The 12,972-nt window shown below is 38.2% G+C and overlaps 1 protein-coding gene across 1 annotated transcript; it reads left to right on the forward strand.

Moving 5' to 3' along the window:
- Positions 1 to 12,035: 12,035 nt before the first annotated feature.
- On the forward strand, positions 12,036 to 12,689 carry LOC110727243. Its single transcript, XM_021906810.1, has one exon. The coding sequence runs from the start codon at positions 12,036 to 12,038 to the stop codon at positions 12,687 to 12,689; it is 654 nt and encodes a 217-aa protein (XP_021762502.1).
- Positions 12,690 to 12,972: the final 283 nt, after the last annotated feature.

Raw genomic sequence — 12,972 nt, forward strand, 5'->3', positions numbered from 1 at the left:
AAGGCTGGATAATGCTGAAAGTTTACCCGCCTGTGCAATGGCCGACTGTTCGCCTGGTTTGGGGAAATCACCATAGTGATTGATTGACTTGGAAATCAGTCATACTCCTTAAAGTATCAAAAATTTCCATGTCAATCAATTTATTACCCAATGCTTAAGCTTCAGGAGGAGGCTTTTCAGTATCAGCAGTCGTATCCTTCTCTTCCCCAGTCGGCTCCTGTTCCTTTTCAGCATCCTACTCTTCCTCCTAATCGGACCCCTCGGCCGAATTAGACGACTCCTCCTCCTCCTCTTCCTCTTCCTCTTGAACTTGATTCAGGAGTTTATCATTGTACTCTTTGGAGGAGGCGGCAAACTGATTCTTCCAGCCCTAATAGCCAGCATCCGGGAAAAGAGCCTCCCAAGTCATCTTCATGATGGCATTGCAGTCGTCCATCATCTGTTTGACCAGGGCCTCTTTCTCTTCCTCAGCCCTTGAAGTGTACTCCTTGGCGAGTAGGACCTCCTGGTTTTGCAGTCTGGCCTTGAGTTTGTCCACCCGGGTGCGGAGTCCGGCTGCCTTAGAGTCCGCCTCTTTAAGAGGCTCAAGCGTAGCCTTGAGGTCCTTAACCTCCTTCTCCAGCTCGGAGATCCGCTTCTTCGCTGCGTTGAGATCAGCCTTGACCTGGAGATTGGTGGCCGCCTGATAATATAGGATGTCAGTGGTCAATAATTCATCCTGAGCAATCTGAAACATGGTCGTATCTAGAGAAGAGGCGGAGCGAGCATTTGCAGCTTTTACCTCTTTGGTCTTCTCGTTGATGGGCTTTCTAAGTCCATTCACTCGCAGCATAGACTGCAATCGGCCAATAGGAAAAAACATTAGTACAGGCGGCTCAAAGTGTTGTGTGAAAAGAGTAAAAATTACAAGTTAAATACCTCAGCGAGAAGAGCAAGAATGGCATCAAGGTTGAGGGTGCCGACTCCTCTAACCGACTCCCTGTCCTCAAGGTAGATGGCTCTCAGCATAGTATTGGCTAGCTGTTGAAGATCCGGCCTTTGAGGGGCATCTACACAATCAACACTTTGTAAATACTTGGTGTAAATTCTACCTATAGACCGGCTGCTTTCAGAGGTACTGGTCGACTGTTGATTGAATTTGACCCTACAAGGGTAAGGCAAAGGATTAAAGCTTGTAATACCTTCGGCTGCCTCCTTCTCCTTTTGCGGCCCGCTACTCTCTGGGCCGCCACAAGTTTCCTGACCTTGCTAGGAGTCGTCACATCGTTGTCTGTCTGCTTCTGAAGCTTCGGGTCCGGCTGAGAAGAAAGAGAGGGTTTGGAGGAATCGCCCTACACGTAAACCAACATGAGTAAGAAGCAGGTGGGAAAAATAAATCAAATCTTAGCCAAATTGAAAAAAGGCTCACCTTGGGCGTCTGAGCCGCAAGCGACTCCTCGTCCTTCTGCTTGCCCAAAAGGAAACGGTAGTAGGCGGCTGGCTTCTTGGTGGCCGAGAGCTTCCCCATTGCTTTGTCTGCATAAGAAGATTCAAATGGTTAAGTAAGTAGGACAAAAAAAAAACAAGTCTTACTAAGAGCTTAAACACATTCGGTTGTCTACCTCTCGGCCTCTCAACGCTAGCGGACAAATAGTCCCCGTCAAATAGCTAATCATAATGAGGGATATAACTTTGAGGTATGACCTCTTTCACTCCGGTTTCCTCATTAGGCCGGATGGTCACCTTGAAGAGGCCCTTGTCCAAGATCTCCTCCTTGGCTTTCTTGGGAACAGGCGGCAGTTTAGATCCGCCTGATAGCAGAGGTGGGTTCCGGTTACACCTGTTGAACTTTTTGTTCTTCACTTTGTCAGGGCAGGATACAATGTAGAACTTGTTTCTCCAGTCCTTCCATTTTTTTTTCCTTCCTAATGGTCATCATGTAGCCCTTGTGACTAGACAAAGTGTACCAGCCGGACCCGCTTGTTTTTGGGGTTCAGCTGAGGTAATGCATGTGGGCGAATGCCTCGAAGCTGGGATCTACTTCCAGCATTTTGCAGGCGGCAACATAGCCCAGGATATTAAACCAAGAATTTGGGGCAAGTTGCCAAACACCCAGTTGGTATCCATCTAAGATTCGCTCCACGACCGGATGGAGGGGAAATCTAAGGCCAGCCTGAATGGCCGCCTCATAACAGCCAAAGCATTCGTCCCCGTAGCTGGACGCCTTTGGCCAGACTATGGTGTCCTCGGCATTCGGCACAACTAAGATAATTCCATGTCCCATGACATGTTCAGCTCCAAAATCCCCACCTTTTCAGACATCGTTTTCCGCCTGCCTGCGGGAACGTGATGATAGTATGCAGTATATAGCTCTCGGCGGGTAGCAGACGGCTCGGCCCAATTCTCCCCCTTTTTTTTATAGAAAGGGATTCTCTCGCCGTCTCCAATCGAGAGTGCATTTCTTCAGAGTCATCAGAGACTCTGTCGGATGTACAGGGCTCAGATTCACTGTCCGAGCTATCGGACCTAGCGTCCGCATAGGGGCCTGGCCAACAGAGCTTGAGACTTCACTCTCTAATTCTTCTCCTTATTCTTGTAATATTGAATCATTGGGGGTACTTGGGGTGCTAGGCGGCACGTTCAAAATTTCTCTAAGAGGCGCCCTAAAGGAGCCATCCGTGTATTGCTGCCTGACTGTTTGCTTAATTCTGGCCATGGTGCCTTGTATAGACACAGAGACAGTCAGACTTGGAGAAGTTCGCAAAGGGTGGTCTAGCAAGGGGCAGTCGGCACTCCTAGTTCTAGATTCAGCCGTCCCCGGTGACTGGCTGATCACTAACCTAGGTCGTGCCTTGTGCTTTTGGGAAACCATTTTCAAAAAGAAAAGAAACAAAGTAAATACGACAGAAAAGAAGGCGGTTACCTTTGGTTTGAAGGTGTTGTTGACGCTTAAAAAGAGTCTTGGGCGGCTGTAAAAACAGGCGGTCAGGTAGCCGGAGACAGGTGTTTTTCTCAGAAAAGACAATTTCTTTTCTAAAAAGTCCAAAGATTCTATGTCCGAAAATCTTGAGAAGGTGCGAAAAATGATTGGGGCACTACCCTTATATAGAAGGGTAAGAATTTCAAGGGGCACCCCTAAAATTCAAAAATTCAAATTTAAAAAAAAAGAAGAGAGGTACAACGATAAAAAATCGTCCTCCAATTCGCATGTGACACTTGTCATAGGCGCCACGTGGCAAGCCACATCACCCCTGTGAGTGGAAAATGATTAGGGGATTTTTACCCCGCCACGTGAACCAATCAAGACCCTCCACGTGGACCAACCAGAGTCCGCCACGTGTCACTCAGTGAAGAGTCCAAAGTGGACCAATCAGGGCATGACACGTGGCAGATAGATATCCAACTAGGAATGGCAGACCCAAACTCCTAGGCAGCCTAATCAGTCCTAGGTTTTTGTAACCTAAGACTGGGCATGTACTTCAAAACCCTATAAAAAGGAGATTCCCACCTGGGGAATAACATTCACAAACATTCAATGAGAGCAATAATTGCAGAATTAAACACACTTCAAAGTTTACACTCGAATATTGAGGCTGTTTACTATAGCCGGATGATCATTCCTCTCCTAAGAAGAACCTGATCCCATTTACATTCCGCACTTTTTACATCCGAACACGTTCTAACTTGATCGTTAGAGGCGGAACTCCCACCAAATGGAGTCTCCGTTGTTTTGCAGGTACAGGCGCCCAGAATCCAATCTTGGAATTGTAACTCTCCCGAAGGACACAAAAAACCCCGAAACAACTTCCATCATAAAATTCATTTTAAAAAGTTATTTAAAGTAAGATCCATTTATAATATATTTAATTTATTTACAAAAATAATAGATAATCAGTGAAAATAAGTTTTAATTAGGAAAAATAATTTTAGTTTTGTTAAAAATACTTTTAGTTTAGTAAAAATAATTTCAGTTCAATAAAATATAATTTCAATATTGTATTTCTAAATATCCAGTATATCAAAAGGGATTATATTACCGTATTTAACATTCAATCCAAAAAGTTTACCCTAAACTTTTATTAACCATATGGACATCACCCGGGCATAAAACTAGTAACTAATATATAAAACTAAACTTTTAGTCATGCCATGAGACAACGACACTTGGCGTTTCAACTATTCGCCAAGTGTCGTGCCATGTTAGTGGCATATAAGGATTATTTTGACACGTAGGATTTATTAAAACATATTTTTTGAATAAAAAAGTTGGATAGATTTATTTTCAATAAAATTTGGATAGATTTTTAGGATAAAATTGTTGGTTTAGAGTTTTATTTTCAATAAAATACCAATATTTCATATGTACAAATTAAATTATACAAGTAATTTAATTTAAAAAAAAAACTAGATTATAACTCTTGATAATATCATATAAATTTATTTATTTAATCATAATTTTTTTGGAGTGAAGGAAGTATTTCAAAACGTATTGCATTCATTTATAATATATTCTAATCGATTGAACAATACTTCACAATCTAATATGATTTTATTACATACTGTATGTAGACCTATCAATATCAGGTCGGGTCACGGGTTTTTTTTGGGTCAGGTCTCTTCAAGTCATTTTATTTATTTTTAGCTAATTTTTAGAAATATCTAATATTTCAAGCTTACTTTGCTAATTTTTTTTAATTTTTTTAATTTTTAATTTTTAATGAAAATTCGCAACAATATTATATTAGTCATTACATGCCTATTACATAAATTAAATTGTCACAAAAGCACATCAATTTCTAATTAATTTTTTATCAAGATATATTTTAAAATTTGGCATATAGATAAAAAGTTTATCTTAGCTTAAAATTCAATAAACAACCCGGACATCGCACGGGGTACAAAACTAGTAAATAATAAAACTATATTATAAAGGATCTTGCTAACGAACGCCCCGGAGCGTTGGATAACCCTTTAAAATATTTCCTATTATGTTATTAATTTGTTAATGAATGCCAAAATCACGCATCGATCGGTGTAATTAATGTTTATTTCAAGTTAATATTTTAACTTTTAATTATCTTATCCAACGTCTTCGGGGCGTTTGTTAGCTTTTGCTTGTTATAAAAGCTTTTACCTTTCTCAATTAAAAAAGAATATCATCGAAGCTTTGACCATAAAAAACATACACGAAGAAAAAATTTGCGGGATAATAAAATGAAATTAATCTTACCATATTTTTCCTTTTTTTTTTCCCTTCAACTAGTAATAATTAAACACCTTAAATGTGTTAAATTTAGACTTTTTTAGTGATAACCAACATAGTCTTCATAAAATGATTTCTTCAATTTTAGTTTGTTGGAATAATAGACTTCTTCATAACATGGACCATTACTGGCTAGGGAAGCGGCTAAGTCAACGTTGGCTTAACAAAATAAGGTGGTTGGACCATGGTTTTATTACATGATCTCAGTTTTGCGATTTAGTCGTTCCAGTCACATTTTAGTAACACCTAATATAGGAAAAATAAGTCTTGCATGTTTTATATTCTATTAGTTACAACTTGGAAAGATTCTATGAAAGACAGAATCGTAACGAAATTATACCGTTTTTTCCACCGATCAATTATCAGTTAGGAGTAGATTCATGAAGGCTTGACAAATTCTCCTTCGTACGACTAGAAGTTTTTTTTATATGTTCTACTTTCTAGAATCATTAGTTTTATTACTCAAAAATATGCATAAAACTAATCAACCTTTGAACAAAAATCGGTCGTACCCATCCCATAGTTTAAATTTCATGTATGTATTTGGGAAGAGGTGCACCTTCTCAAAAGTACTCTGTAATTACTTAAGTTATTTTTTAGCTGGAGATGTTACCGAAAACTTTTGTATATGCTGTTGTTTATAGGTGTAACACTCTTGAAGCCATGAAGGGCATATACAAGTCATGTTTTCGGGGAATAACTATGTACTTAACCTATGCATTCTATTTAGAGTTGTCAGTTTCTAACCCGAACCATTAAACTCAATTGTTTCGAACCGATTCAAAAATGAATTGAATTGTTAAAAACCCATTTTTTGGAAACCGAAAACCGACCCGACCCAGTTTTTTCAAACCCGAAACTGAACTGAACTGAATTCGTGCGAACCGTTACTAACCCGACCTGTTATCTAGCCAAACTGTTACAACCCGAAACTGACAACAACCCAAACCGATTACGTCTAAACCCGATAGTAACCCGACCCATTTCAAACCGAAAATCGTTTAAAAAATCCGATAAACCTGTACCAGTCCAACCTGTAACTCGTTGTGACCGAACCATTTATAATCTGTAACCAGTTGTGACCGAACCGTTTCCATCCCGTAACCCATTGAGACCGAACTGTTTACGACCCGTAACTCGTTGAGACCGAACTGTTTACATCCGATAACATGTCATGACTGAGTCGTTTACAACCGTAACCCAATATGTTTATGATCCGATCCTTTTCAACCCATTACTCGATAAATCTAACTTATTTATGACTTAACTTGATTATAACATGACCCGTTCCTATCCATTATCTGACTAACTCGATTCGATAACGATCCGACTCGATTTTAACCCAATATGATTTGGACTGAAACCCGCCTTAAATTGGGTAAACCTGTTTTCAAACCGACCAAGTTACTCCAAACCGATTATGACCTGAACCGATAATGACCGGACCCGATTTCACCCGATCTGTTTTGAACCAAAACCCATTTTCAAACCGACCCAATTTAACCCAAACTGATTATGACCCTATCCGATTCGGACCCGAACTGTTTTGAACTGAAACCCACATTAAACTGGCTAAACTCGTTTTCAAACTGATTCGATTCAACCCAAATTGATTATGACCCGAACCAACTACAACTCGACCCGATTAGGAACCGATCCGAATAGATACCACAATTAAAAAAACCAAAACCGAACTGACCCGATGAGTTTCAAAATCGACCCAAACCGACTCGCTAATCTTTTCAACTTGTTATAAATCGACCCGTTATAACCCGAAACTGATAAACCCAACCCAAACCCGAACTGTTTACCCGAATTGACACCCCTAATTCTATTCCCTTGTTTTTTAAGTGTCACATTTTAACCAAAATACATAATAATGCTAATAAATTTTGATTAGTAATATCTTTTATTATTAATAAGTAGGAATATATATAAAAAGTTGAAATTCGAAAATTATACTTTGAAATGATTGTTAACAAGTACCAAAATGACTATGTTGTTTATTGTTTAATCCTGTATATTTATAGACCGAACATTGGTTAAAGTGGTGTATTTGAATAAAGCAAAAGTAAAAATGTAACACTTAGAACGGAGAGAGTACTTTTCTACCCGGCTAAGTTGGTTTATGTTGCTATAACTTATTACTATACATCCAATTAACTTGGCCTGTTTGTTTTATAAACTAACGAGCATGTTTTGTTTAATTAATGAGGAACACGTCAATGAAAATTCGAGAGAAATTAAATGATAAGGAAAACAAACAAAGAACACAAGAATTTACGTGGTAGAATCAAATTACACTAACGTCCATGTTTGGGGATTTTAGAGTTTCTTCACTATAATGGAAAAAGAGCAACAAGAATATAAAAGGAGTCCTAATTTTACTGGCTCATGGGTGTGACCTAATTGATCACCTAAAGGTCATTTTATAACATAAGGAAACTATAATAAAATTCTAAAACACTCCCCAAGTATAACTCAAATAGCTGTCATAGAAATATGATTTTAGGAAACATTCCATAAAACAAGTTATGTTTCAACCAGACCCAAAAAAGCCCCACTAGACTAGGCACGGTTGTACTATGCAGAGCATGTTCGTGCCCTGTACAAAAGGCTGAGGAAAAGGCTAAAAATCTGAAATTTTCGATTAGGCACGAGTGTGTCGGGTTAAGCATTGGTTAGCGAATTTTAGGTTTGATAGCTCTTCGTAAAATGGTGATATATAAATTTCTCGTTTCTCATCAGAATTTTCCATATGCATATCATTAGAAATCTCTTAAAACAAGCTTGTATCATCTCTAATTTGAATCATCTCACGGTACTTTATAGATCGAGAGATATATCTATTTGAAGTCAACCCTATGCCATCTCACTAGATTTCAAGTCACAATTAACAAATTTCTCCCTAGGTTGGGAATCGATCAAACAAAATAACTCCACCTTATAATGGAAACCAAGAACTAAAGCTCACCATTAATGTAGAACCTCCACCATAAACAAAATTTAAGTGTCAAGCAACAAACGGGCATCTTCCATACTGTGTGAATTGGTGCGTCACCGAACACAAAATTGATAAGTGGATAAATGTATAAAGTGTCACTAGTTTTAATTCCATTATCATAGTTTTTCTTTTCCTTATTTTAACCTTCTTTTCTAAACCATTTTAGTATATTAGTAGTGTATTCGGTCTTTTCGTCCTTGTTGTGTTTTTGCTCGTGTTTGTAGGTGTAAAGGATAAGTTGCATGCAGTTTTTATTGAGCAAAGAAGACCCAAAGAGGTGCCCAGCATGCTCAGGCCCTGCTCCTAAGCCATGCTCCATCTACTGCCCACTTTTCCAAAGTTAGAAGCGCGTGTACTCACTGAGGGGCGGGATGTTGAGAATTTGCTTGGCATGTAACATAGTGGCTGGAGCGGACATGCACCAAGTTCGGAGTAGGGGCTCGTAATTGTTAGACTCAATTCTACCACAACACTGAAGAAACAGAAGCGGGCGTGCAACCTGAATATATAGGAGCGCGCGTTCCTCCTCTTTGGAGCGGGTGCTTCTATATGTGATGCGCAACTTTTTACGGATCAGATTCTCGAATAATGTAATTTGTGGAAGTATAAATACTTTCATTTGGCTCATTTGTATATACAACAATTATTAGAACAAGATTTTAGTATTTTTCCTCCTAATTGGCAATTGAAAATAAATTTCAATTAGTTGGTTAATTTAACATAGGATTTCTCAAGAAAAATATTGTAGAAGTGGATCTCAAAACCTGTTCTCTTATGTTCAGCAATTGTACTCAACTTTGGAGCTACAATCTAGTTATATCTATCCTTTTCTCTTGCAATATTGTAATTTCTTATGTAATTAAAGTTTATATATCTGTCTTGATCTTTATTAATTATTGTTGCTGCAAGTTGATTTTATCCTTACTACATTTATTTTCCCCAATTATTGAACTATTAAAGCTCTAGACTTTATATTGAGCATCTTACTCACCATTGGTAATGAGTAGTTCACTTAGTTAGGGGGGCTGGGTGAAGCTTAACCAAATTGAATATTAAGTTAATTTGGGTGAAGTTTTGGTGATTTCTTGTGATTAAATAGATTATATGAAGCTCGCGTGTTGTTTGTATTGATAGGAGTAGCTACCATTGATTGTTAACATAATTGCATGATAGTCTTTATTTGGCACGGGAATATGAATTTAATTAGGTTTTCTTAATTAATTGCAAATTTGATCAACTTTCTTCTCTAACTAATTAGATAATAAAAAATCTAAGTTTAATATATTGAGAATGGTTCTTAATTTCATTTGAATCGGTTGCTCTTGCACAGTGGTGGATCTTGACAACTCTCTATTAGGGGGGAAAATTGAAGTTCGTTTTGGGAAACCAAGAGGTATTGGGATTATTTCTGCAATGAAGTTGTCGAAACTTGTGAGTAAGGGAACCCTCTTTTCTTTTGTTGTGTGCAAGACTTGGAAATGAGTAATAAGGTGAATGTAGAAGATGTGCCAATTGTGAATGATTTTTGGATGTACTTACTAAAGAGATTTTTGGGATGCCACCAAAGAGGGAGGTGGAGTTTACAATAGATTTGGTTCCTAGAACGACACCGATTTCTAAGGCACCATATAGAATGGCACCTGCTGAGATGGGAGAGTTGAAAGTACAATTGCAAGAATTATTGGATAAGGGATATATTAGGCCAAGTGCATCTCCTTGGGGAGCACCAGTGTTGTTTGTGAAGAAGAAAGATGGGAGCATGAGGTTGTGCATTGATTATAGGGAGTTGAATAATGTGACGATAAAGAATAAGTACCCACTGCCTAGGATCGATGATTTGTTTGATCAATTGAAGGGATCTAGTATGTTTTCTAAGATTGATTTACGTTCGGGGTACCATCAATTGAGAGGTGTTGATAAGGATATACCTAAGACTGCTTTTAAGACTAGATGTGGGCACTATGAGTTTACAGTTATGCCTTTTGGGTTGATCAATGCACCAGCAATCTTTATGGATTTGATGAATTGAGTATTCCATGAGTATTTGGATAAGTTTGTGGTTGTTTTTATTGATGATATTTTGGTATACTCGAAAAGTGAGGAAGAACATAATGAGCATTTGAGGACTGTGCTGAGAACTCTTAAATTCAATAAGTTGTATGCTAAGTTTTGAAGTGTAATTTTTGGTTAGAGAAGGTTGCATTATTGGGACATTATGTGTCTAAAGAAGGTGTTTATGTGGATCCAGCAAAGGTTCAAGCAATGAGTGAGTGGCCTACGCCTAAGAATGTGTCTGACATAAGGAGTTTCTTGGGAGTAGCTGGCTATTACAGAAGGTTTGTGAAGGATTTTTTCGAAGATTGCTAGACTTTTAACTACTTTAATGAAGAAGGAAAGTAAGTTTAAATGGGATGAGAAGTTTGAACAAGCCTTTCAAACTCTTAAAGAGCATTTAACAACCGCACCTGTTTTAGCCTTACCTGATGGAAGTGATGGATTTGAAGTTTATAGTGATGCTTCAAACAATGGATTAGGGTGTGTGTTGCAACAAAATGGGAAAGTGATAGCTTATGCTTCTCGCGAACTCAAATCTCATGAAGTTAATTACCTAACACATGACCTTGAGCTTGCAGCTATAGTGTTTGCATTGAAGATTTGGAGGCATTATTTGTATGGAGTAAGGTGTAAGATCTTTACGGATCACAAGAGTCTAAAGTATATTTTCACTCAGACAAATCTCAATATGAGACAGAGGCATTGGTTGGAGTTTTTCAATGACTGTAACATAAACATACAGTACCATGAAGGGAAAGAAAATGTTGTTGTGGATGCCTTGACTAGGAAATCAAGTCATGGTGTGAATGCTTTAATCGTGCCTACGAGTTATGTGAAGATATGAAGCGTTTGAACTTGGAGGTTGTGAACTATGGTGAAGTAGAAGCAAGGTTGAGTTCTCTTTCACTTGGGAGTTCATTGTTGGATGAAATAAAAGAGAGTCCGAAAGGTGATGAAGGAATCCAATTAATTAAGGAGAAAATGAGCCAAGGGAAGAATGTAGATTTCAGGATCCATGATGATGGAAGTTTGAGTTACAAAGAAAGGTGGTGCATACCAGAAAAGTGTGAGGATTTAAAGAGAAAAATCATGGAAGAAAGCCTCAATACTCCATAGTCTGTGCACCTAGGAGGAGACAAGTTGTACTAGGACTTAAAAGAGTTGTATTGGTGGCCAAACATGAAGAGAGAAGTAGTTGAGTTTGTGAGTAAATGATTGACTTGTCAAAAGTTCAAGATTAATCACAAGAGACCTATGGGAAAGGTTCAACCTTTGGAGATTCCATATTGGAAATGGGATTTAATATCCATGGATTTTGTCATAGGATTTCCTAGAACCAAAAGTGGCAATGACACTATTTAGGTGATTGTAGATCGACTTACAAAGTCTGCGGTGTTTATTCCAATAAAGGAAACTTGGAAAAAGAAACAATTGGCAAAGGTCTATGTGAAGAATGTAGTTCGACTACATGGAGTGCCTAAAGACATCATCTCCGATCGAGATTCAAGGTTCTTGTCCAAATTTTGGCAAAAGGTTCAAGCTAACTTGGGAACAACATTGAAAATGAGTACTGCGTACTACCCAGCAACCCGTACAGATGGACAAACTGATAGGACCAATCAAACCATAGAAGATATGCTAAGGGCATGTGCCTTGGATTTTCAAGGTACTTGGGAGGATCATTCGGATTTGATTGAGTTTTCTTAAAACTATAGCTACCATGCTAGCGTTGGCATGGCACCTTTTGAAGCATTATATGGTCGAAAGTGTGGAAGTCTTGTACGTTGGAATGACTACAGTGAGAATCTTGTCTTAGGAACAGAGTATATTGAGGAAATGGTGAATAAAGTGAAGTTGATTCGTTCGAGAATTCAAGCTACACAAGATAAGAAAAAAATCTATGCCGATTTGAAAAGGCGAGATGATGAGTTTAATGTGGGTGATAAAGTCTTTTTGAAGGTCTCATCTACAAAAGGAGTGATGAGATTTGGAAAGAAGGGCAAATTGAGTGCCAAGTATGTAGATCCTTATGAAATTTTCGAACGTGTAGACAAGGTTGCTTACAAATTGGCATTACCTATGGAATTTGAGAAAATGCATGATGTGTTTCATGTCTCTCAGTTGAAAAAGTATGTTCCTGATTCAAAGCATGTGTTACAACCTAAATCAATCCAATTGGATGAGACTTTGACTTATGAGGAAAGACCTATGAAAATTTTGGATTATAAGGTGCGTAGTACACGCAATAAGGACGTGAGAATTGTTAAAGTTCTTTGGTCAAACCAAGAGTATGAGGACGCTACTTGGGAGGCCGAGGATGATATGAGAAAGAGATACCCTGAGTTATTTAATGAGGTGAGTTACAAGGGCGTAACTCTTGTTCTTTAAGGGGGGTAGAATGCGTATAATTTCGTGTTTTTTGCCCTATTTTATGCTACTTTGTGGTGTTTTTATGCTTTTCATAGCTATTTTATTGTCTACGTATCAAGTGAAGTACATAAATTTGGATGGTGATAAGGTATTAGTGTCGATATTATGACACAATTGGAACTCCAGCAACATAATATTAAAAATTTTGAAATGGTTTTATGCAAATGTTTTGCAATTTAAGGGATTTTGAGCTAAGTTTCGGGACCATACTTCTTTTAAGAGGGGTAGATTGTAGTCCCCT

The sequence above is a fragment of the Chenopodium quinoa genome, unplaced genomic scaffold (assembly GCF_001683475.1).
Source record: "Chenopodium quinoa cultivar QQ74 unplaced genomic scaffold, ASM168347v1, whole genome shotgun sequence".
NCBI classification, from domain to species: Eukaryota; Viridiplantae; Streptophyta; class Magnoliopsida; order Caryophyllales; family Amaranthaceae; genus Chenopodium; species Chenopodium quinoa.